At 35.4% G+C, this 25752-nt stretch overlaps 1 protein-coding gene across 4 annotated transcripts in view; it reads right to left on the reverse strand.

The window, feature by feature from the left end:
• Window positions 1-11012: 11012 nt before the first annotated feature.
• The window catches only part of LOC103104319 (potassium channel subfamily K member 16-like), a 44603-nt gene continuing 29863 nt past the window's right edge, over window positions 11013-25752 (reverse strand). For 2 of the 4 annotated variants that reach the window (XM_007472954.3, XM_007472955.3), the window contains 2 exons: window positions 25002-25170; window positions 11013-11460 (listed from right to left, as the gene is read on the reverse strand). In XM_007472954.3, coding sequence (XP_007473016.1) covers window positions 11183-11460; window positions 25002-25170 — 447 coding nt within the window. In that variant the 3' untranslated portion in view covers window positions 11013-11182. Of the gene's footprint in view, window positions 11461-16339; window positions 20207-25001; window positions 25171-25752 lie in introns of those variants that run through there. The other 2 variants (XM_007472957.3, XM_007472958.3) reach the window with 2 other exon arrangements.

The following is a 25752-nucleotide window of genomic DNA, read 5'->3' on the forward strand; positions in this document are numbered from 1 at the left end:
ATTTTTGGACATAGCCAATGCAAGAATTTGTTTCGTTGGGATAAGCACGTTTACTATAATTAATGACATATTTATTACAAATAATATATATAGTATTATGTTTTATATATAAAATATATATATATATATATATATATACACATATATATATATATTTAAATCCTTACCTTCCATCTTAGAATCAATAATGTGAATTGGTTCCAAGGTAGAAGAGTGATAAGGGCTAGGCAATGAGAATCGATTGACTTGCCCATGGTAACAAAACCAAGAAATAGCCGAGGCAGATTTGAATCCAGGATGTTCCAATTTTAAGCCTGGCTCTCAAACCACTGAGCAACCTAGATGCCCCCTGTGAAATGTATTTTAACATCTTTTACATATATTTTAACATAGTTTTTATATATTTTAACATATATAACGTATAAATAAATATTTTTATAATTTTTATGATTGTATAATATATAATTTTATACTATATATTTTAAATGGTAACTTTCAAAAGGCTATATGTATACATATATACATATGAATGAATGGATATATACATATATGTGCTATATATGTATATACATGTATATGTCTATAAAGACTATATATATATGTATGGACACATATCAGTGGATATATGGATGATAGATGGATAAAATGGACTAAGACTTAGAACTTAAAAATACAAATTTAATTTTAGCATAGTATTTGGAGACATAAGCAAAATTGATTGATTTTGTTCCTCTCCAAATGTAATTATCCTTTTTTAGTGCTATCTAAACTTTCAATTATTGCTCAAAAATTTCTGCCTTTCAAACACCACTCTAATATTCCCTGAAATAACTAGAGTGAAGCAGAAGTAAATCAATATTACAAACTGCGATTTCTTTAGCAAATTAGAAATAAAAGGTAAACTCATTTCTCTCTGCATTAAATTCTAAGGTAAAATAACATTTTAAGAAAATGCAGCTTCTTCTGGTGATATGAAAAATGACTGTAATCTTCTCACATAAAGTGACAGGCAGCATTTAATTTAACATTGACACAGAACATTTCATTTTCTGCCAAAGCATAGGGCTAGACCAGACACTCTCTTGAAATTGCTTCTGATTCTGAGATTTTGTGATTCTATACTCAGTTAAATTTATCATGTGTTCTTTCTATCCATCACTTTATTTATTGTGTATTAAACATTTAGGAGGAAATAGAGTTCAGCATAATTCTATTGCAATTTGTTAAAATATCTACATTCAGAAGACAAAAGGAAAGAGAAATTTTGGATGGGTTGTGGGAAAAGAGGTAAATTATTAACATACTATTTGTAGACCTGTGAATTGGTTTAGCCATTCTGAAAAGTAATTTGGACCCAAGACCTGAAAGCCCCTACCTACTGATGACCAATACCAATACCTATAATCCAAAGAAATCAAAGAAAAAGAAAGGGCCTATTTGTATAAAAATATGTATTGCAGATTTTGCAGTGGCAATGGAAATTAATGTCAATTAGGGAGTGGCTGAATAAATATAATTAAAGACTACCATGCTACAAGAAAGATGAAAGGGATATTTTTAGAGAAACCTGGGAAGATTTATCTGAAAGAATGCAGAGTGAAAGGAGCAGGACAATTTATATAAAAGCAATACTGAAAAGACAAACAACTTTGAAAGTTTCAACTCTGTTCAATACATAAACCAACTACAATTCCAGAGACTCAGTGATGAAGCAAACTGACCCACTTCCTGACAGAGAAAAGACAGATTTGAGACAGAAAAAGATATATATATTTTGGACAGGATAATGGAGGAACTTTTTCTGATTGACTATACATATTTATTAATTTCTTTGTCTTTTTAACAGGGATGGGTGGGAAGGAGAGAAAATAAATACTTGCTAACAACAAAGTTTTTAAAAGTACTTATATGCCAAGACAGAGATTTCATCAGGACCATGTTAGTGCAGATATGAAATCTTAATACTCAGATTGTCATCCCTGAAGTTTTTCACATAAACCTTGGCTCCACTTTAATGTCAAAACTCTCAGACCAGTTTCAGTGTTGGAACTAAATGAGACACTTATGAGTCATTGAACATTTACAAAGAGAGGTTAATTTTGCCTTAATCCAGCAAGGATATACAAGAAAATACACTTAGCTGCTCTAGATGAACCCCCTCGTCTCTATAGAAATGAGCATTCCTATAGAAATCAGCAGTTTAAGGCAGGGTGATTTAAATCACACAGATTTTAAAAATCCACCAAGTCAAATGGGTCTAGGTTCCATGTGGCTGGGACTTTCTTTGCCCTTAGGTAGCCAGAAAGCTGCATCAGGAAAGCTATGGCCAATCAAGTCCCAGAATAGTTTTGTCCTAGGCTTACCTCTTGTTGGCTAGTGAATTAGGAGGTGGGGGCAAGGTGTGGAAGAAAATTGAATCAGGGAAGTTGGGACCAATCACATAAGCCAATTTGGAACCCAGGCATCTTTATCTTCTCTTAGGCAAAGAATGTTGTCCTAAGGAAGAAAGAAGCTTTGTCAGGGAAATGCTAGTTTTATTGTGGACTTAATCCTGAGATCTTACAATTGACCAGACACAAATATACCAGAAAGACATACTTAATAGTCTTTTTTTTAATTTGTGATCAATAGTCCTTTCTTCCACCAGATTTTCTGCCAAATGTATCTTTGTTTATGTGCCAAGCAGATGAGTTCCATTATTTCAGCTTGGAAAGGCAATATGGGAGCAATATTTTAAAAGTTGGAAGATTTAGGTCCATCAATTACTACCAAAGTTATGATCAAGTTATAGAAATTTGCTGGGTCTCAGTTAGCTTACCTGTAAAATAAGAATGTTAGACTATATAATCTCTAAAGTTTTTTTTCTATGTCTAAATGCTATGATTCTATGGTCCTTTCTTGGCTCTTACACAGCAAACTAAGAGCAAAGGAAGATGAAAATGGGGAATAAATATTGTAAATTTATATTAAAGAGGCATACTATGCTTTTAGTTATTTTAAATATATACACAAAGGATGGTCTCTTAATGGTCCACTGGCTCATGTATGGAATGTTCATCATCCTGACACTTACAATTGCAAAGCAATAAAGTAAATTAAATTAATCATTTTAAGCTTAGGAAAGTTGCCTGGTTGTGGACCAATGGAATGCCACTATATCTATTAGCAGTCCACATTTTACTTTCTTTTCCTATTATGCTTCTTAATTTCTCATGTAGAACTTTACTCAGATTTAGACAGTTAAGCTATACATTTGGGAGACCCGACTGCTCTTCTGGGATGTGAGTTGTCCTTCTGGGGCCTCAAAATCTGGGAAAGGCCTGGAGATGTTTTCAGAACTTTGCTTCTGAGAAAGTCTTTGTGCCCGGAAAACACACACTCTGATCACTAGTGAGTGGTTCTGAACAGGAACCAATAAGGAAGGGATGAAAGTCTAATGTGTTTGGAAAGCTAACATGTTGATGTTTGTCCTACTTGGCAAAGCCCCAGGAGCACTTGTGAGAAATGTCTAAACAAATATAATTAGGAAGTGTCTAAAATTTTGAATATTTTTTTTCTGTATTTCTCAGGGACCCCAAACCTCAAACCTTTTGTTGTGCAATGAGGAAGTGCAACTCAGAAAGTATGAGATCATGATTCTATTTCTGGTTAGAAGGATAGATGGATTGGGGTGGTAGAGGGAGACCAGTAGGGTGAAAGGGGAAGAGATGCAGAGTTAAAAAAAAATCTAATCCAAGGTCTCTTAATGACTTTTGCCTTTCTAATGAGAATTCCTAAGTAAGATGTTTCTTTTTTTTGTTTTTGTTTTTGTCATTTTCAGAACTTTAAGGCTTTCTATGTAATAAGAAAATGGTGTCATGTAAGGGGAGCAATTAGCTGAATGGATAAGTGCCATGTATATGAGCTCAAGTAAAAATATTGTTCACATTTGTGACACTACAATACCACAAAGGTTTTCTTTATCACCTCAGCTTAAAGTCCTTTTGATGACAGTAAGAAATATTAACAAAACAAGGTAAAAATGTGATCCATGTTAAAAGAACAATAAGATTATAAGTTAGCATTAAAGTAATGGTTCCAATCTATGAAAAACCAAGAGTTGGTTACATTTAACAAATAAATATAAATAAATTCAATTTAATAAACATTTATTAACATAATAAACATTTATTAAGATTACTCACTTACAAAAATGAAAAACATGGAAATCTGTTTTGCAAGATAATACATGTATAACCCAGATTGAATTGCCTACCAGCACCAGGATAGGGAAGGGAAGGGAGGGAGGGAGGGAGAAAAGTTAGATCATATGTCTTAGAAAAAACTTATTTAGAAATTTGTTATTATATGTAATTGGTAAAATTTAAAAATTATAAATAAAAATAAACATTTATTAATTGATTACTATGGATAAGACACTTGATTACTTCTGGGAGCACAGATTTATATATACCCTATTCTAAGGGAGCTACCAACCCAAAAGACATATAACTCTAATAAAAAGAAGCTGAATTCTTAAAAGGCAGGAGTAGAAGTGAGAGGGAGAGAAAGTAGAATTTTGCTACTTGAAAAAAAATTCAATTAAAAATAATTAAGGGAGATTCAAATAAGTGAAAAGAATTCCAGGAAAAGTACTTCAATAAAGTTGAAGATGAGTGGAAATAGGCAGGGAAGGCTTCATTATGGAGGTGGCATCTGGGATAAGCATTGAAAGAAAGGAAGATGAAAGTATTCTTTGGGTAAAGGAGGCAGTTTCTTCCTTTTTTTTTTTTCCAAAAAACCCCTTACCACCTTGGAGTCAATACTGTGTATTGTGTGAATTTTAGATTTTCTCTACCCTGCTTAGTCTTAGAAATTTAGCAACCAAGGGATGTATACACCCCCACTTAAGGATTAACTGTGAGTAGGATGGCCTATGACCAACATGTGCTGGCAAGTGACAAATAAACAACTGACAGACCCCTTGGGCTGTTCTAAGCCAAGCTTAAGCTGTCATTGGTACATGTGAGATGCAGGAAGTGATGTAAAGAATAGTCTATATATTTTCACGCCACTTCCTCTCGCTGGGGGGTGCTCGCCATGCCTCTCTCTTGGGGAGATATTGGGCTCCGCTTGGTATCTTGGCAGTTAGGTGTTTGCAGCTTGCCGGTGAGGTGACTGGGAGAAGTTCTTAGCATGCTTGGTGAGTGGATTAGGCTGATTCCTTTTACCTTTACCTCCTAAAGTGCTATCCTCCTAGGAGACCCCTCATCTTGGAGGAGGCCTTGTGGCTGGTAGCCAAGCTAGACTGAGAAGGCCCCTTGGCCAAGGCCTTTGAACTCCTGCCTGGCTCAACCCCGGGCTGGAGCAATTTAAATTCTTTTTCCTCTCTCTCTCTCTCTCTCTCTCTCTCTCTCTCTCTCTCTCTCTCTCTCTCTCTCTCTCTCTCTCTCTCTCTCTTCTTCTTCTTCTTCTTCTTCTTCTTCTTCTTCTTCTTCTTCTTCTTCTTCTTCTTCTTCTTCTTCTTCTTCTTCTTCTTCTTCTTCTTCTTCTTCTTCTTCTTGATTTCTTCTCTCTATTGTAATTAAACCACCATAAAAATTCCAAACTGACTTGAGTATTTTACTGGGATTTAATTAATCCCTGGTGACCACTAGTATAATATATTCAGTCAATAACCCCTAATTTTACCCCTTACAATTGGCTCCAAGGCAGAAGAGTGGTAAGAGCTAGGCAATGGGGATTAAGTGGCTTGCCCAGGGTCACACAGCTAGGAAGTATCTGAGGCCAGATTTGAACCTAGGACTTCCTGTCTCTAGGCAGTTTCTTCCTTATATTGGGGGTGGCATGAGCAAACACAAAGGCATGGGGATAGGTTTTTAAAAAAAAGAACAGGTGCTGAAAAGTAAACAAATATGGCTTTAAAACAGACTGTGAAGGGAGGCTATATAATATAAGACTGGTCAGGTAGAATGGAGTCAGAGTAACAAAATCTCTTTCTCAGTTACCTTATTTATAAAATTAGAAAGTTGGATGGATTAAAAATAGATACTTAGTATCCAGAGGATTTTGAGTAGAGGGATGACATGATCACAATGTGTTATGAAGGTTATTTGAATAGTGCTTTGGAGGGTGAATTGAAAAGGATTTCAAGGATAGAGCCAGACACAGGGATGGGAGGTGTTTTCAAATGTGGCCTCAGACTCTTCCTAGCTGTGTGAACCTGGGCAAGTCACTTAACCCACATTGCTTAGCCCTTACTGCTTTTCTGCTTAAGAACCTGTGTATTACACAGAATGTTCTAAGACAAGATAAGGGTTTAAAAAAAGAAAGAAAAAATACAAAAGTATTTCAAATGGAAGTGAGAAGACTATTTTAAAAGTATTTATGTAGTCTAGGTGAAAATTGATAAAGACCTGCCCTAGTATAGTGATGAGCAACTAGATAGAATAGTGGATAATGTGGAATGCTGGGTCTAAAATTAGGAATATTCATTCTTCTGAATTCAAATCTGGCCTCAAGACTTTTCCTAGATATGTGACCCTGGACAACTTGCTTACCTTGTTTACCTCAGTTTCATCATCTGTAAACTAGAGAAGAAGGAAATGGCAAACCACTACAAAATCTTTGCCAAGAAAACCCCAAATGGTGTCATGAAGAGTTGGACACAACTGAAATGACTGAACAACAACAAAAAGTATAGTAATATTTAACTTGCCAAGTATTTATTTTGCACTACAGAGAAAAAAAAGAAAAAAGAAAAACCATCTCTTACCTCAAGGAGATTTTACTCTACTGGAGGATACGACATGAACACATATAAGTGAATACAAAGCAATTTGAAGAGGGAGAAAGCATAAGTAATGGGAGGATCAGGAATGGTTTTGAAGAGAAAGTGATAGTTGAGCTAAGCTTTGAAGGAAGCTAAGAGTAGTCTGTCTATGTATGAAAGGATGGAGGTAAGAGATACAATTCCAAACTTAGAGTACATAAAATGTGTTTTTGTTTTTCAGTTGTTTTTCAGTCATGTTTGACTGTTCATGACTCCATTTTGAGTATTGTCTTGACAAAGATTCTGAGTGGTTTGCCATTTCCTTCTCCAGCTTACTTCACAGATGAGGCACTGAAGTAAATAAGGTTAAATGACTTGCTCAGTCATACACCTCATAAGTGTTTGAGGTTGGATTTTAACTCAGGCATTTTTCTAATTCCAAGCTCAGCACCCTATCCATTGTGCCACCTAACTGCCCCATGCAGAATATAGGAAAGAGAATAAAAATATGCTGTCTGGAGAAGTAGGTTGTAGCCAGATTGCAAAGGGCTTTAAATGCTGGGTTGAAAAGTTTCCATTTTTTTCTAGATACCACAGGAAAACTCTGAAGATCTTTTGAGTAGGGAAATGACATAGTCAGCCTTATAATTCAGGAAGATTATTTTGTTAGCTGTGTGGGAAAAGGATTAGAAAGGGTAGAGACTGGAAGCAGAGAGATTATTGTAAAATCAAGGGAAGAGGTGAACTAGGGTGGTGGCTGTGTAAGTGGAGGGAAAGGGACAAATAGTAGAATTAATGTGAAGGAAGAATGGATAAGAGTTGGTTGCAGTGGAAGTGGAGAAGAGGAGTCAGATTTGTGAGATTTTGCTGAACACTGAGTCTTGGAAATTCATTGGGTAAGTAACATGTGGGAACAAAAAAGTCAAAGATGAGGTTGAAGAGAAGGGTACATCCTAGTGTAATGAACAGAAATAGGAAAGAGAAGAGAAGGGGCAACTTTAGTAGGGGGGAAAGAATTTTGTTTTAGACAGGCTAATTTATAGATGGAGACACTCAGCATGTTTTTGGAAATTTAGTAGAGAAGAGGTTTGAGGTTGAGATTTTGATCTGAGTCATCACCTGAATAGAAGTGATAAATTGAGGTGGTGGGATTGGAAAATTTCACCAAAGAATAGACTGTAAGTAGAGAAGACAGAACTTTATGAAACAGCCATGCTTATAGAGAGGTGTGAGAAAGAGGCACCAGAAAGAGACAGAAAAAAAAAAGCCATTTGGGAGAATGGTGAGAATACAGTGACATAAAATCCCTGGGAAAAGAGGAACACAGCCCTCAGTGTCAAATACCACTGAGAGATCGAGGAGAATGTGGATGGAAATGAGGTTGTTGAATTTAGAGATAAGATTGTCATTATTCATTTCTTTCAGGTGTTACGTCATTTTATAAGGAGCTGAAGACTGAATGCATGGCAAGAAAGTGGAGAGTGAATGTAGCTTACCCCTTCTAGGAGTTTGGTTGTTAAGAGGGAGGAATAAAGTAGGAAAATCTTTTGAAAGGCTGGAACTGTCAACAGAAGGGTTTTGTTTGTTTGCTTTTTAATTTAGTAAGAACTTGAATTCCCCAACACATCCTTCTCCTTCCCCACTCCCATACAGGAGGCTGGGGAAAAGAAGTCAATTAATAGAGAGGGAGAGATGAAATTACATGAGAAGAGAAGGATACAGGTAGAGAGGTTAACTTTAGTAAGAAGGGAAGCCACATCTTCCTGAACCTGGCTGAAAGGTTACATATGGCAGTGAGGGACAAAGACTCTGGTTATCTTTTCTGCCCAGGGCTCTCAGAACTCTTGGAATGACTTAAATTTTCTTTTCTCCTTTTTTTTTTTATTAACACATTTTGTTTAATTCATCAGAAACTTTTCAATAAGCAACCCATTCTACAGTACTTTTGTATTAAAAAAAAAAAAAGGCTAAACGAAATCATCCAGTGTAGTAATTGAAACTGATAATACATGTAATTTTTCTTTTTTTTTTCTGTAGTTTACCTCTTGTCAATTCTAATTTAGACCCTCAATACTTTTTGCTCAGATTTTTACAACTGTCTCATAATTGACTTGTTCCCTCTTTATTCCATCTTCCATACAGCTGCCAATTTGATGTTACTAAAACACAGATATCACCATAGAAAGATTCTTAATTTCAAAAAGAAAATCTGATTCATTTTTCTGGGCAGCACTCTAAGGCTGAATTTCTCCACAGCAAAACCACCTCATTGAATATTCATACAATTTTCCTTTCTTTTTTTTATAGCCTTACTCTCTTAGTAACATCTCTAAGACAAAGTGGCAAGGTCTTGGCAAACTGGGTTAAGTGACTTGTCCAGGGTCACCCAGGTAGGAAATGACTGTGATCAAATTTGAACCCAGGTCCTCCCAATTCCTGGCCTGGTGCACCATCCACTGTACTACCTAGTTGTCCCTACAATTCTTTTTCTTAAGGAGCAGAGGTATCTGCACCACCCCCCCAGCCACATTTGTGTGATTCCTTTCCAACCAAGGAAAGGGAGATAGCATTATCCTTTCCCTCACCCCAAATCCACCCCTCATCTTTGTTCTCAAGACCTTCTTTTCTCCTTGGAGCTCCCAGGTCCCTGGGACTATTTGCTGACTTTCAAGTTGTACTTTTGATTTGTGGGGATAATGTACTATATAGGTCATTTCACTTTTAAAAGTAGTTTTTAAGAGGTGAGCAGCTAGGGACCATATATAGACCACCAAACATCTGATTTTTCTGTGTTCAGAGTAAGGTGCAGAGAAAGCAAATGCTTTGAACATTTACTGGTTTTGTAAGAATGTATTGAAATGACATAATTCAATTGATCCCACAAAATCAACAATCTTCAAACTCATTTCCAGACTTGATAATCACAATTCAAATACCTTAAACAACTCTTTATTTGGCCCATTTTGCATAAGTAGAAAAAATAAATCATCACAGGAAGTCAAAGAGAAAAAAAGGGGAAAAGGTCATTTGAGTATTCAGGGGGTTAGCCTTATGGTTGATAATGTCTTTCCTACAAATTAAGCCTTAAGTGGCTTAGTACTTTAGGGGATACCATGATGGCCTGATGGTGTTGTTCAGGCCTGTATTTGATTATTGCATTTAATTCCAGGCTCTATTTTAAAACAAGTAGAGGATTCAGCAAAATGTCAGCAATGACCAAAAGATTGGAAATTAGAACCCAGGGCAAGTGTACATCTTTTCTTATGTTTCCTTTACATTGACACAGAGGCTTCAAAGTATTTTAAGTGGATTTCTTAATTTTGGAATCATTAAATTTGGAGCATAATGATGACATTAAATGCTTGCTTAATACCTTCTTTCAGTGATGTAAAGGATTATTATAAGGGAATAGTAATCAGGTATTTTTCATCTTTTATCCATGCAACATAGACAGGACAATAGAAAATGGGCTTAAATTTCAGTAAGTACATCTAAATGTATTTATTTACCTTTTAGATTTCTCCATTGCCTTTTTAAGTTACCTTAGATGAGACTGAGTTACTGTTAGCCAGGGAATCCTTGTACTTGGGCAAATTCAGGGTGGAATGGAAACATACAGAGGTTAATTCAATCATTGTGCTGTCACACAAGAAGAGGAGAAAGTCTGTCTTTCATAGAATCAAAACTGCATGCATAAAAATCCCAGAAAAGGGGTAGAATGGCAACAGAACTCTGAGCATTGCTGTCCCCCCAGAAGAATATAAATCCCTTGGGGTGGGGAAATTTCATTTTTATTTCCCTATCACTAGAACCTAGTATGGTACCTTATATGTAGCAGGCAAATAATAAATGCTTATTGAGTTGAATTGAATGAGGATCTACATTTGAATTATAATTTTGCCTTTTATCTGTTTTATTTTAGCCAAGTCACTTAGTTTCCCTGGTACTCAATTTTCTTATCTATAAAATGAGGATGCTAGACTAACTGATTTCCAGTCTCTTTCGATGATATTAGGACACAAAGATGTGACAAAGCTAGACTACTATTACTTCATCTATAAATATTTGGCACTCAGAAGAGCCTCTACTTCAGTTGTTAATCTCCAATTCAAAAATCCCAACAGTTTCATATATATGAGTTTTCTTCCTTTGTAAAAATAATAAAGTATAAAAGGAAAAAGATTATATCTAAGTACACCCAGTAGAATTGAGTCTTGTCAATTACACACAGAATCATGTTTGCCATTGCAACTACAGAAGCTTATTGTAAAAAGTTTTAATTAATTAAAAGAAATGAGGTTCCACAATACTGTTTGGTTGTCATTTTCTCCTGAAGATAGCCTTTTACAAAAGATACCTTGCCAAACATGACAATATAATTTCGGTTGAAGGGACATCATAAGACAGGCTCACAAAGAGAGCTGGTTTTTTTTATTTTTCTTCATTGTTCTGTTCTGCTCTTTCGCAAATAAATTTCTGAGGATCCTCTTCAGTGTTTACTGGTGATCTCTCATGATGTTTTGATGGGTTTATACTCTCTCTTCCTGCTTTACTTATTCTGTGGATGTCCTGAACTATTTTTTTTTCTGTCTCTTCCAAAAATCTGGCTAACAAATTAAATAGAAGAGCAATCCAGGCAAGACCAAAGAAAATCCAAACTGCCATCAGGGTTCGGTAATAGGGAAAGTATTTTCTCCCAGGCTGTCCACCTAGAAGTAGAAAGTAAATCATATGCAAATCAACAAAAATTGATATTTGAGGCTATGTTTCTTCCTTTAAATACATACCAGTTTTCAATCATAGTAAACCATCTACAATGTTTATTTAATGAACAACTCAAGTAACTCATTTTTAGGGAGTGGGTACAACCCTTCCATGATTTGGGATTTATTGGATTACTATGAGTGAAAATTATATCCCCTGTCCCCAACCAGATAATGACCTCTCCAAGACTTAGCAACTATTGTCCTCAGATGGCATTCAAAGCTCTTTATAATCTTCAAAAACACCCGCACTTTTCTAGTCTTCTTATGCTCTGTGATACTCTACTACCACCAAATACTTTGGCCTTGTTGTTATTTCCCATATCTTCTGGATGTCCCTCCAGCCTGAAATTCTCATCCTCCTCATCTCTGCCTTCTGGCTTCCTTCAAGTTCCAGCCACAAGAAGCCTCTCCCTTAGAATTTCCTAATTCCCTAAGAATTTCCCTTAATTCCAATGCCTTCCCTCTGTTGATTACTACTAGTTTATATAGTAGATAGCTTGTTTGTACATAGTTGTTTGCACATTCATTAGACTGTGAGTTCCTTGAGAATAGGGTCTTTTACTTTTCTTTGTATTACCAACTGTTAGTATTGAGTAAGTGTTTGATAAATGTTTATAGGCTGACAGACTCAGGTGACCAATATGCACTGTATCACCAGACCAAACCTGTCCAGGTTCTTAGGATCTGCCAGAGTTTATGCCAACATTGGTATAATTTCAAGAATCCAGGAGCACCTTTACATTCCAAGGCATTAGAATAGGACTTAAGTACCTATTTAGAAATGCCTAACATAAAGATTATTGATTGACTTAATCAGAGACTTAAAGAAAGAGAAGAGATTTTAGAGATTATTTTTCATATGATGAAACTAATTCTCAGAAAAGTCAAATGACTTTCCCAAGGCTACACTATGAGTTAGTGATATGATCAAGATCATGGCCCAAGTCTTCCAAATACCAATCTGTTTGGTTGTTTTACATTTGAAGACCAATCAGAAATGAAGAGGAAGTATCTAAAACAAAAAGTCTATTAATAAAAAAATACAATTCAGTTTATAAAAATCAAATTACCCACAACTTGAGATTAGGTACAACTGTCTCTTGATTCCTAGGTTCAAAAGCTTCCTCAGAATACATTGAACCCAGCTGCTAGATTTTGGGTGATCTTTTTTCTGGGCACCCCTAAAGAATACAACTAACATTTTAGATACATATCAATGTGATAATTAATTTACTATTACCATTACCTGCCTAATTTTTAAATTAGAAATTAAATAGATAAATATATCACACAAAATTGCTCCAAAGGAGATTCATGCTATGGGAAGAGTAATAGAGCCTTTCAGCTGGGTATGATGGATAGAGTGCTAGAACTCAGGAAGACCTAGGTTCAAATCCTACCTCTGCCACTTACTAGTTGGCAAAAATCACAATCTCTGAATTTCCATTTCCTCGCCTATAGGGCAGCTAGGTGGAAGAGTGGATGGAGTGCTAGGTCAGGAATCAGGAAGACTTATTTTCATGGGTTCAAATCTGTCCTTGGACACTAGCTATGTGACTTTGAGAAAATCACTTAACCCTTATTTGCCTTATCTTCCTCATCTATAAAATGAGATAAAGAAGGAAGTGGCAAACCATTCCCATATCTTTGTCAAGAAAACCCCAAGTGGGGTCACAAAGAGCTGGATAAAGATATGAAAAATGATTGAACAACAAAATGAAGATAATAATGCCTTTTATCCCCCATCTCACAGGGTTCTTAGAGAGTTCAAATGAGAACATCTATGTACAGTCTTTGGAAAATTTTAAAGCTCTTACACAAAATGTTTCCCGAAAACAAGGTATATTTAATAGAGAAATAGCCTTAAAGACCTGGAATAGAGGCTTTTGTCTGACATATTGGGTATGTGTCTTTGGACAAACTGATTGATCTCTCAGAGTTGGAGGCAATTCTTTAGGACTATAAGCTGCATGTGGTCAAGGATTTGCATTGGCAAAGAAAGTTTTTTCACTTAGGAATGTTCCACACAGATGAAATAATAGATTCAGATCCATTTCCATTTCTATATAAATATTGGTAATCATCATCAGCATTGCCCTGCATTCCTAATAATTGTACTCATTTGTTCTTATACGTTCAGTCAACTTTGGATTTAGCACCCCTGCCTCACTTAGTATCAATGCAGATATAAATGACAAGGGATAATTTGGTTTCCACAGTTGCTGAAACATTATGTTGCTTCTTGTGATCTCATGAAATAGCTAACAATACAATTACACATGTTTTATTTCCCCGCTCTCCTCCCTGGGGCCTTTAGTATATAGATTTTATTGTCAGCAAGAGCATTAACCATCCAGAATATGATTTAGGAGGCTACCAAAGACACAAAGATATACGTGGAGTCCTGAGGCTTGTCAAGTCAGAACACGTCCACAAAGTCTATTTATGAATCATTAACACAGAGTCTGCAGGACAGTCTAATTTTGATTTCTTACAGTTATTTAATGAACTCATTTCTGGGGGGAATAAGTTGGAAATCCTGTTTTCATACAAAACAATTGCCTATTAACAGTCTATTCTGGTCAGCTGGTGGGAAACTACAATTTAATTGTGACTTTCTCAAGGCCAAGGTTTTTTAACCCTTGTCAATAAGCTGGGGTAAAAAAAAAAAAACTTAAATAATCAGTGATTTTTTTTCTTAAAACAACAGAACACAACTTGCAGTCTTCTAAGCCAATATTTTTAGACAGATGTTCCATATGATACAAGTAATGTACAGTTGCATACTTGCCATTTAAGTAAACTGTATCATATAATACAAATACTTTAATATCTCCCTAAGTTGCATACCTGCTATTTAAAAACCATACCATTTGGTCATCCATTAAAATAATCCATTCTCCAGTGAAGTGTGAATGATTGTGAGTCTAGTTAGTTAAAAGTGTTTGTAATATAATGTATCTGCAGTACATGTTGGATCATGAACATTGCAAAATGTGGAAATAAAAAAGACCTAAACATGTAATACAAGAATCTTGGTTTTGATCCTCACTATAATCTTTTAGTATTTCTGTATCATAGTGCTTTTTTTTATCTGAATTGGATTTTTAGAAAACAAGTGATTTTAAGTGTCATTGTCTCGATTTTGTAACAGATAAATGAAGTGCAGAGCAATTTATCTAGTATCTGCAAAAGAGATAGCAGTAGAGACTGGAGGACAGCATGGTGAGTCATCTGGGTCATTGACATTTCTGTCCTCTAAGACCTAATTTGTAGAAAATTTCCCACCCCATCTTACCAAATACCTTCTCAGTGTATATGTAAAAAAGACATTTTTTTCCACTGAAACCCTAAAGGTTGAGCTCATCAGTCAGAGAGAGTTCTTGGGACTTCACTTCTCTATCATTGGCCTCTTTATTAGCAATGAAGTTAACGATTGATTTCTTTTTCTTATTCTGTTTTTGGCTTTAGAATTTTGCCGATTTTAGGTTATACCATGTGGGAAATATACTTTCATGGATTACTTGTTCATCAGTTATTGCTGTGCCTATTATAGGCATTTTCAAAAAGGCCACCATAGGGAGAAGAACAATTTATCCTCCAGCATCTGTTGTTAAAGAGGAGATGAAGAACTTCTACCAAAAGCTTGGTAAAAAATTCTAAATGAAATATACATATATATATATACATATACATATGTATTCTAACATAGAAAATAAGGGTTTTATATATATTTTAATCTAGATTTATATATTATATATAATCCTTACCTTCTTATATATATATATATATGTTTGAAGATATATATATATATATGTTTACATATATATACACACACACATAAACATATAATCTTTATTTTCTGTATTAGAATCAATATTGTATATTGGTTCCAAGACAGAAGAACAGTAAGGACTAGGTAATGGGGATTAAGTGACTTGCTCAGGGTCACATAGGAGGCTAGATTTGAACTCAGGACCCCATGCTTTTAGGTCTGGCTCTCAATCAACTAAGCCACCTAGCTGCCCCTAAAGTAAATATATATTTTAATATTGAGTGACTTCAGTGTAAATGTGGGCATAAGGGAAAAGAGCAAAAATATATTGATTTATAAAAATAAAAAATAAAAGTTGTCAAAAAAATGTTTATATCATAAATGCTCTCTTTAAGAAAAGAAGGAAATGCTATATATGGGAGGAAATGAAAAAACATCACAATTTTAAAAATTATTTTCTGACAGTTCTGAAATCACTAGTTTTAAAATGTGGTTGTCATTTCTGAACCAGTGATATGGGTATTACCAAATTGGATAAGATGAGAAGATTCTAAATGGAACATTGGTGATTCCAATTTGACTGACTTAAATAAAGTTTTAACTCTGGAAAAAATGAAAAATAGTTAAAAAAATAATTTATATTATTTTATATATATACATTATATATATAAATATATATATAATAGTTTAAAAAATAGCACAGACTATCACCATTTTCTGAGAAAGTCTAACAAATGTAAATCAATCACTAAAAAACAAAGACAAAAACAAAAAAAACAAGAAAATCTGTTAGCAAATATGTAAACTCAATGACAAGCAAGAGTTAGTACTTGTTTAGAATAGAAATCCACTTATAATATTTAACAGAGGAGAATGAAGGAAGATTCTGAGCAATATCTCCTCATAAAACAACTAGAAACAGTGTAAGGAAAAACAATTTTTTTTTCCTCTTAAACTCTTACTTTCTGTCTTAGAATCAATACTAAGTAAGGAAACAGGATTGAGTGACTTGTACAGTGACTTACACAAGTAGAAAATGTTTGAGTTCAGATTTGAACCCAGGTTCTCTTGACTCTAGGCCTAGTGCTCTATTCACTACCTAGCTGCCCCCAAAATTCTTTTTGTTGAACCACTCTCTGATTAGTATTATTTTTTAACCCTTATCTTCTGTCTTAAAATCAATACTAAGTATCACTTCCAAGGCAGAAGAGTGTGAATGGATAGGCAATTGCAACTGGTCAAGAGTAGCACAACTAAGAAGTTTTTATGGTCAAATTTGAACCCAGGACCAAGTTTCTGATTATTAATATCAGGTGAGACATAAAACAGAGAAGCTTATGTTTGCAACAGATATTTCCAATTCTCATGGTAGGTGTCCAGGGAAGAGTACAAATTAAAAAGAGATTCTTTTACACTCCAGATACTACTTTTTGAAAATGATATTATACCCTGGAGCACTGCTGTTCCATTCAAAAGAGTCCTATAATCATTCAAAAGAGTTCAACCTAACTATGCACACAAGAACATACAAATGGATGAAGAATATCTATTGTACAATGATATTCGGTTGGATGGGCATCCAATAGAGTTGGACTATCTCTGTCTGTCTTCTTTTCTCTCTCTACCTTCCTCCCCATACATACAAATATAATGCTGTATTAATTGCTGGGCCAATTAACTGAGTTAAGGACTATCTCATTTGCATTTGGGAAATTATTCATTGTTTTAATGATCCTAAGCTTCTTCCTGAAACAAATGTTTATCTATCATTATCAATATTACTTTCAATGATGACCTGTATGTCTGCAAATCATTAAATATCAGTCTCTAAAGAATTAAATTTATAGGTCACACCACCCAAAGGACAATGGAGAAGTGCAAGGTGGTTGTGAATTAACTGCTGCATTTTTTAACCCTTGAAAAATTACTCTTTTTTTTTTTTTGAGCAGCTCTGCCTTTTTTCTTGCTCCATTCCCATCATCCCATCTGCCCCAGGTGTTCCCATCACTTCTTTCATCCCCTCCCTCCCTCCCAGCAAAGCTAAAAAAGCCTCAGGAGTTTTCTTTGGAATTTCTCCCCAGCTTCAGTTACTTCTGAGCTACATCATCCCTGACAATTCCTCCAGGCTTTGGTCTTTCTTTGCAGGCATCTTCCGCTCTTTTCTCCTCCTCTGTACGTGCCTTTCAAAAACGAGGATTCAGTGGCACTGGCACATTCACGTTGGTTGCTCCCACGGGTTCAATAGGTTTTCTTTTCTTTTCTTTTTTTTTTTAAATATATTTTATTTGATCATTTCCAAGCATTATTCGTTAAAGATCATTTTCTTTTCCTCCCCCCCACCCCCCATAGCCGACGCATAAGTCCACTGGGCATTAGATGTTTTCTTGATTTGAACCCATTGCTTTGTTGATAGTATTTGCACTAGAGTGTTCATTTAGAGTCTGTCCTCTGTCATGTCCCCTCAACCTCTGTATTCAGGCAGTTGCTTTTCCTCGGTGTTTCCACTCCCATAGTTTATCCTTTGCTTATGAATGGTGTTTTTTTCTCCTGGGTCCCTGCAAGTTGTTCAGGGACATTACACCGCCACTAATGGAGAAATCCATTGTGTTCAATTGTACCACAGTGTATTAGTCTCTGTGTACAATGTTCTCCTGGTTCTGCTCCTCTCGCTCTGCATCACTTCCTGGAGGTTGTTCCAGTCTCCATGGAACTTCTCCACTTTATTATTCCTTTTAGCACAATAGTACTCCATCACCAACATATACCACAGTTTGTTCAGCCATTCCCCAATTGATGGGCATCCCCTCGTTTTCCAGTTTTGGGCCACCATGAAAAATTACTCTTAACAGTCATATAAGTCATCTTATTAGAGATATATAAAGGAGCTGGGATAGTCACATAAAAAGAGAGAAAGTAATTTAAGAAGCAACAGATGTAACCACTCATTTCCACCCAATGACAAGACATCTTTAGGGAAGCCCCCAGAATTTTGGTTGGATACCTGCCCAATAGGACAATAATTATGCAGAGTAAGCAGGCAAGGAAGGGTTGTGATATGCTCATGTTGGTGAGATTATACATCCATCAAAATATTGAAATAAACTGTAAGGTGCCCTCTTTGTAGAAAGTCAACCTTAAGAAAATCTACAACATAGGAAGAAATGAATTTACAATTAAACAAAGATATAAAATGCTTTATATGGTTGAATTCAAGGTTTAGAAATCCAGTTTTGCCTATGGAGAAAAAAAGTAAATGTATTTATTTTCTGTTTATAATATGTGGAAAATCTGGTTCCCTCTAACTGTAATATTTTTTGGTTGTGAAAAACTTCCCAGATGAAATACTGTTATATTGAAGATCTTTTTATATTTCATAAACCAGCTTCTGACTAGGGACCTACCATATAATAAATTCTGATATATAATGAATAGTGTTAAAGTGAGTTTCAATTATAGTAGTGAAACTTATTTCTGAAGAGGAGTCCACCAATTGGGAAGTGGCTACCCAACATTTGTATATATTGGATGAATCAATCAATCAACCATTAAAATTTTACTAAGTGCCTCTTGGGATACAAAAAGAGGCAAAGACAGTCAATGTCTTCAAGGCACTTTCAATCTAATGAGGGAAAAAATACAAATGAGCAAATACAAAGTAAGCTATGTTCAGGATAAATAGTAAATAATTGAGGGAAAGGACTTAGAAGTAAGCAGAATTAGGGAAGGCTTCATGTAGAAAGTGAGATTTTAATTGGCATATACAGGAATACAGGGAGGTCAGTAATCAGAGTGAAGGAGAAGACAGTGTTGCAGGTATAAGGGACAGCCAATGCTCTGAGAAGAGAGATGAAGTATCTTTGCAGGAACAGTCAGGAGGAATGGCATGTGATTAAATATTATTGTACTGTAAGAAACAATGAAGGGGATGACTTCAGAAAACATGAGAAGATTCATATGAACTGATGCAGAATGAAATGAGTAGAACCTAGAGAACAATTTATACAATAGCAATAATATTCCAAAGACAAACAACTTTGAAAGATTTAGGAGTTTTGATCAATACAAAGACCAATTGCAGTTCTAGAGGACTCAAAATAAAGCATGCTTCCCACCTCCTGAAAGAGTGGGGTGTTCGACTCAGAGTACAATTTTAAACATATTATTTGGTTGCAGATGGGAATGGGTAGGAGTGGGGAAGACATGGCCAGTGTAGGAATCTGTTTCGTTTGAGTATTTGTATTTGTACCAGAGGTATTATTTTTCTTGCTGCCTCAAATAAGGGAGGAGGCAGAGGGGTTGGCAATTGAAGAGAGAAAATATAGATCTGAAAATTAAAGAAAAAATTAAACCTATCTACCAAGTCTTACCAGAGCAGTAAAGTAATTCTTTTTCATTCCCTAACCTTCCAAAATTTTAACTTGATCATCAGAATACTGATTCACTTAGTACAACACTACTATGACTATTACTACTGCTGCTGCTACTGATTATCATTATAATTAATTATAGAGTAGGTAGGTGGCACAGTAGATAGAATTTTGGGCCTAGAGTCAAGATCTTCCTGAGTTCAAATCTGGCCTCAGATATTTTCTGTGTGACCCTGGACAAAACTCTTAATCGTATTTACCTCAGTTTCTTCATCTGTCAAATGAACTAGAGAAGGAAATGCCAAACTACTCCTATGCCTTTGCCAAGAATACCCCAAAGACTTGGACACACCTGAAAATTACCAAACAATATTTCTCTCCCAAATCTATTTGAAACAAACAGCTTTTATTATGATGATATGAGCTGTCACCCCAACTGTAGGTTCCTCATGTACTTTTCTAATAAAAAGTTGCACCCTGCAGGGATACTGTGGCAGGAACAGCTTGTGAGTAGCATGCTTGACCCATCATTAAGGCAGAGGAAACACTAAAGGAAATTCAGCACAAGAACATTTTAGTTGTGTTTACACACAGCATGAAAACTAACAAGAACAAAATATGTGTCAGATGTAATAACCATGTGCATCTAGTTTCAGTGGCATTTCATCTGGCAAAACTGAAACCAGAATTCCTTTCATCCATTGCAAAAATAGTAGAGAGGCAGTAGATTTGAACAGAAGACAATACATTGGCAGGAGGAGGGGAGGAAGTAGTCAATGGCACAACAGGTATGCCCAGAGCATAATACTAAGGCAATCCCTCAGGGGAGCTAACTTATAAGGATGGAGAGGGTCAAGCAAGGTGGGTGGCCCTGGCAATAGAACCATGGAGAAGTTAGGGTAAGAATCAGGGTCTCTTTGACTAGTAGAGAACTGGGAAACATAGAAATACTCATCTCTAAACTGTGAGAAGATGCCGACACCTGTGGTAAATATCTGATTTTCATGCCCTAGTTAATGGCAACTGCCATGTTTTCTCTTTTTCATATACTGATATCAAGTAGGGAGGTGTCACAATGGCTAGAGTTCTAGGTCTGGAGTCATGAAAATCCGAGTTTAAATCTGGTGTCAGACACTTATCAGCTGTGTAAGCCACTTTACCTAGTTTGCTTCACTATTCTTATTTGTAAAATGAGCTAGAGAAGATAATGGCAACCCACTCCAGCATCTTTGCCCCCAAAAAACCCAAATGGGATCACTAAGAATTGGATAAACAACATTGGAATCTATCATGTAACTACTGAAAAAACATAATTGCTCAGCCAGTTACTAACTAATTGTGTGATCTTGGGAAAGTCTCTTCTCCTTAGACTTTAGTTCCTTATTTTCCCCCCTTTTTAATTTAGAATATTTTTCCATGGTTACATGATTCATGTTCCCCTCACCTTGTTCTCCCCTCTCCACTCCCAAAACTGACAAGCAGTTTCAATGAGTTATACATTTATCATTCTTCAAAATCCATGTTATTCATATTTACAGCAGAGTGATCTTTTAATGCCAAAACCCTAATCATGGTTTCCATCTAACTAGGTGATCAATCATATGTTTTTCTTCTGTGTTTCTGCTCCCACAGTTCTTCCTCTGGATGTGGATAGTGTTCTTTCTCATAAGTTCCTCTGGATTGTCCTGGGTCATTGCATGATTAGTAGAAAAGTAAATTGTGCCACAGTGTATCAGCCTCTGTACAATGTTCTCCTGTTTCTGCTCCTTTTGCTCTGTATCAGTTCCTGGAGGTCTTTCCAGTTTGCATGGAATTCCTCCAGTTCTTTATTCCTTTCAGCATAATAGTATTCCATCACCATCAGATACCACAATTTGTTCAGCCATTCCCCTATTGAGGGACACCCACTCATTTTCCAATTTTTTGCCAACACAAAGAGCAAGGTTATAAATATTTTTGCACAAGTCTTTTTCCTTATTATCTCTTTGAGATACAAACCCAGCAGTGGTATGGCTGGGTCAAAGGGCAGGCATCTTTATAAGGTCCTTTATGCATAGTTTCAAATTGCCCTCTGAAATGGTCGGACCAATTCTCAACTCTACCAGCAGTGTATTAGTGTCCCAATTTTGCCACATCCCCTCCAACATTTATCACTTTGCTTTGCTATCATATTGGCCAGTCTGTTAGGTGTAAGGTGGTACCTCAGAGTTGTTTTAATTTGCATTTCTCTAATCAGGAGTGATTTGAAACACTTTTTCATGTGCTTATTGATAGTTTTGATTTAATCATGTGAAAACTACCTACTCATGAACCTTGACCATTTATCTATTTTTTTGTAAATTTGACATATATTTGGGAAATTGAACCTTTGTCAGAGAGTTTTACTATAAAAATGGTCTCCTGGTTTGTTGCTTTCCTTCTAATTTTGGTAATATTGGTTTTGTTTGTACAAAACCTTTTAAATTTGATATAATCAAAGTCATTCATTTTATATTTTGTAATGTTCTCTATCTTTTGCCTGGTCTTAAATTCCTTCCTTTCCCACAGTTCTGATAGGTATACTATTCTATGTTCACCTAATTTATTTATGATTTCACTTTTTATATTTTAGTAATTTATCCATTTATCTTGGTATAGGGTGTAAGATATTGATCTAAACCTAATTTTTTCCATACTGTGTTCCAATTTTCCCAACAGTTTTTGTCAAAGAATGAATTGTCCCAAAAGCTGTGTCTTTGGGTACATCAAACACTAGCTTGCTGAAGTCATTCATCCCTAGTCTATTCCACTGAGCCACCCTTTTGTCTCTTAGCCAGTACCATATTGTTTTGATGATCACTGCTTTATAATACAGTTTAAGATCTGGTACTGCTAAGCTCACGTCCTTCGCATTTTTTTCATTATTTCCCTTGATATTCTTCATTTTTGTTCTTCCAGATTAACTTTGTTGTAATTTTTTTTCTAATCTGTAAAATAGTTTTTTGCTAGTTTGATAGGTATGACACTGAATAGGTAGATTAATTTCAGTAGGATTGTCATTTTTATTATATTAGTGCATCCTACTCAGGAACAATTAATGTGTTTCCAATTGTTTAAATCTATTTTTAATTGTGTGGAAAAATGTTTTGTAGTTGTGTTCATATAATTTCTTTGTTTACTTTAGCAGATAAATTCCTAAATATTTTATATTGTCTAGAGTAACTTTACATGGAGTTTCTCTTTCTAACTCCTGTTGCTGAGTTTTGTTGGAAATATATATGTGTTGATGATTTCTGTGGGTTTATCTTGTACCCTGCAACTTTGCTAAAGTTGTTAATTATTTCCACTAGTCTTTTAGTTGATTTCCTGGTTTGTTTGTTTTTTAAGTAGACCATCATATCATCTACAAAGAGTGATAGTTTCCTTGTTGCCTACTTTAATCCATTCAATTTCTTTTTCTTCTTTAATTGCTATTGTTAGCATTTCTAGACCAATATTAAATAATAGAGGTGATAATGGGCATCCTTGCTTTACTCTTCTTCTTATTGGGAAGGCTTCTAACTTGTTCCCATTGCAGATGATATTTGCTAATGATTTTATGTATTTTTTTATTTTTTATTTTTTAAAACCCTTACCTTCCATATTGAAATCAATACTGTGTATTGGTTGTAAGGTCTAGGCAATGGGGGTCAAGTGACTTGCCCAGGGTCACACAGCTAGGAAGTGTCTGAGGCCAGATTTGAACCCAGGATCTCCAATCTCTGGGCCTGGCTCTCAATTCACTGAGCCATCCAGCTGCCCCCTTGCTGACAGTTTTAAATATATATTGTTTATTATATTTTCAATAGGAATGGGTGTTGTATTTTGTCAAAGGATTTTTCTGCATCTATTGAGATAATTGTGTGATTTCCATTAGTTCAATTATTGATGTTTAGTTCCTTCTATGAAATTATGGATCTGTTTCAAATGACATTGAAGTTACCTTCTAGCTCGAAAGACAAGGATCCTAAGGCAGGAAAGGTTCTGCTGATTCAACAAAACAACCCATTTCCTTTTAATTCGTCGGCAAAGATGTTTGTCAGAACAATTTCTTGGAATGTCAGGGCCCTCTATGAATTGTTTTTTATTTTCATTTACTAGAACTTGGTTCTTCTATGTCTGACAGTGCCTGGTAGAAGAATATATTCCTGCAATCCCAGGGCTATATTTCTGGGGAGCACACCAAAAATATAGTGTTAATCTTTCCAACAAGTATGAGTAGCAATATTTTGTAAATTTCATCATAGATTCTTTTAGATGAAAAAAATTTTTTCAACCTGGATTATCTTTTATTAATATTTTCTCCCTTCTCTTATTAGTGAGTTCCTTCTGGAGCCTGCATTTTGTGGAAAAGCCCAAGCTAGCCTTCATTCTTTGCCTGGTCTTATTCCTGGTTTCTAGACTTCAGAATCCCTGCCATCAAGTACTATTCCTGCCCCCTCATGCTTTTTTAGCAGTGGACAGAGTGACAGGTCTGGAGTCAGGAAGAGTCATCATCCTGAATTTAAATCTATCCTCAGACTCTAACCACCTATATGACACCTTGGGTAAGTCACTTAACCCTGTTTGCCTCAGTTTTTTCATTGGTAAGTGAACTAGAAAAGGAAATGATAAACCATTCCAATATCTTTGCAAAAAAACAACAACAAATAGGATATGATTGGGGATGTACACTCTAAATGAACACTCTAGGGAAAATATTAATAACATGGAAATACACCTTGATCAACGACACATGTAAAATCCAGTGGAATTGCTCATTGGCTAGGGAAGGAGGGTGGGAGGAGGGGAGGGAAAGAACATGAATCATGGAACCATGGGAAAATATTCTAAATTAATTAAATAAACATTTTCAAATAAAAAAAAAAGAAAACCCCAAATGGAATCATGAAAAATCAGACATGATTGAAACCACTCAACAACAACAACAACAACAACAACAACTTTCCTCATTAAAATGTAAGCTCCTAGAGGGCAGGACTAACTTTCTGTTTATACTAATATCATTGTGCTTAGCAAAATGCTAAGCATTTAGTAAGCACTTAATAAATAGCTTCCTTCTTTCCTTCCTTTTTTCTTTCCTTCCTTTATTTCATTTTCCCATGAGAAAGAAAGCTGAATAAAGAAAATTCAGATAGAATAAAACTGACTATATGCTATGAGAAGTTTTTTAATATTTTAGTGTATGTATTTAAGCTTTAGCATTTCTCTACTCCAATAGAGACACATGATGCATCTCATGCTGACACTTTATTTCAAAAGCTATTTCAATCTGCTGCCTTAAGTAAGAGAACTATTTCAAATATGAACACGAGACTCCTTACCTACTACATAATCACCAAAACCAACAGTGCTTAGAGTGATGAATGTAAAGTAAAGCCCTTCATTATAGGTCCAGCCCTCTGTTGAACAGAAGACAAATGGTGGTAACCCAAAAAAGATGATAATTCCAGACATCAGGAAAATCAGAAGTGTCAGAAACCTGCTTTTTTTCTAGAGAAAAACGAAAAGAGATAAAATGTTAGTAGATATACTATGAACCTAGAAATGAATCAAACATGATACTCTCTGATAAGGAAACAAGGATTTGCATTGAAGTCAATAAGATTTCCACTTTAGATCTTACATTTCACTCTGAAATATTTAAGACCTAATTGGAAAAACAAACAAACAGACAAACAACTTTAACTTTTCTAAGTCTATAATTGGGATATCTGTCTTAAGGAAGTGCTTTTTACTTACTCTATGGTGAATCAATGTTTATGATACATTTATTCATAGTCCTAATGATGGGTCAACCAAGTGCAACCATTATCACTGGCCATGACTAGGGAGCGTGGGCTTGGCATCATGTTAGGGGCTAGGCAAACGTGTATTTAATGAATGTTGTTCATTTTAGTGGTCAAATGTCATTTTCCTGATATGTCTCTTAGGCTTTAAATTATTTTTTTCTCTTTTTCTGGAAATACAGGTAGTAGATAGGACATGGACAGAGCATAGAACTTGAAGTCAGGAAGTTCTGAGTTCTTATCCTGCCTAGTCACTCCCTAGTCGTGTGATTCTTGGCAAGTCACT

The sequence above is a fragment of the Monodelphis domestica genome, chromosome 1, assembly GCF_027887165.1.
Source record: "Monodelphis domestica isolate mMonDom1 chromosome 1, mMonDom1.pri, whole genome shotgun sequence".
In the NCBI taxonomy this organism is placed as follows: Eukaryota; Metazoa; Chordata; class Mammalia; order Didelphimorphia; family Didelphidae; genus Monodelphis; species Monodelphis domestica.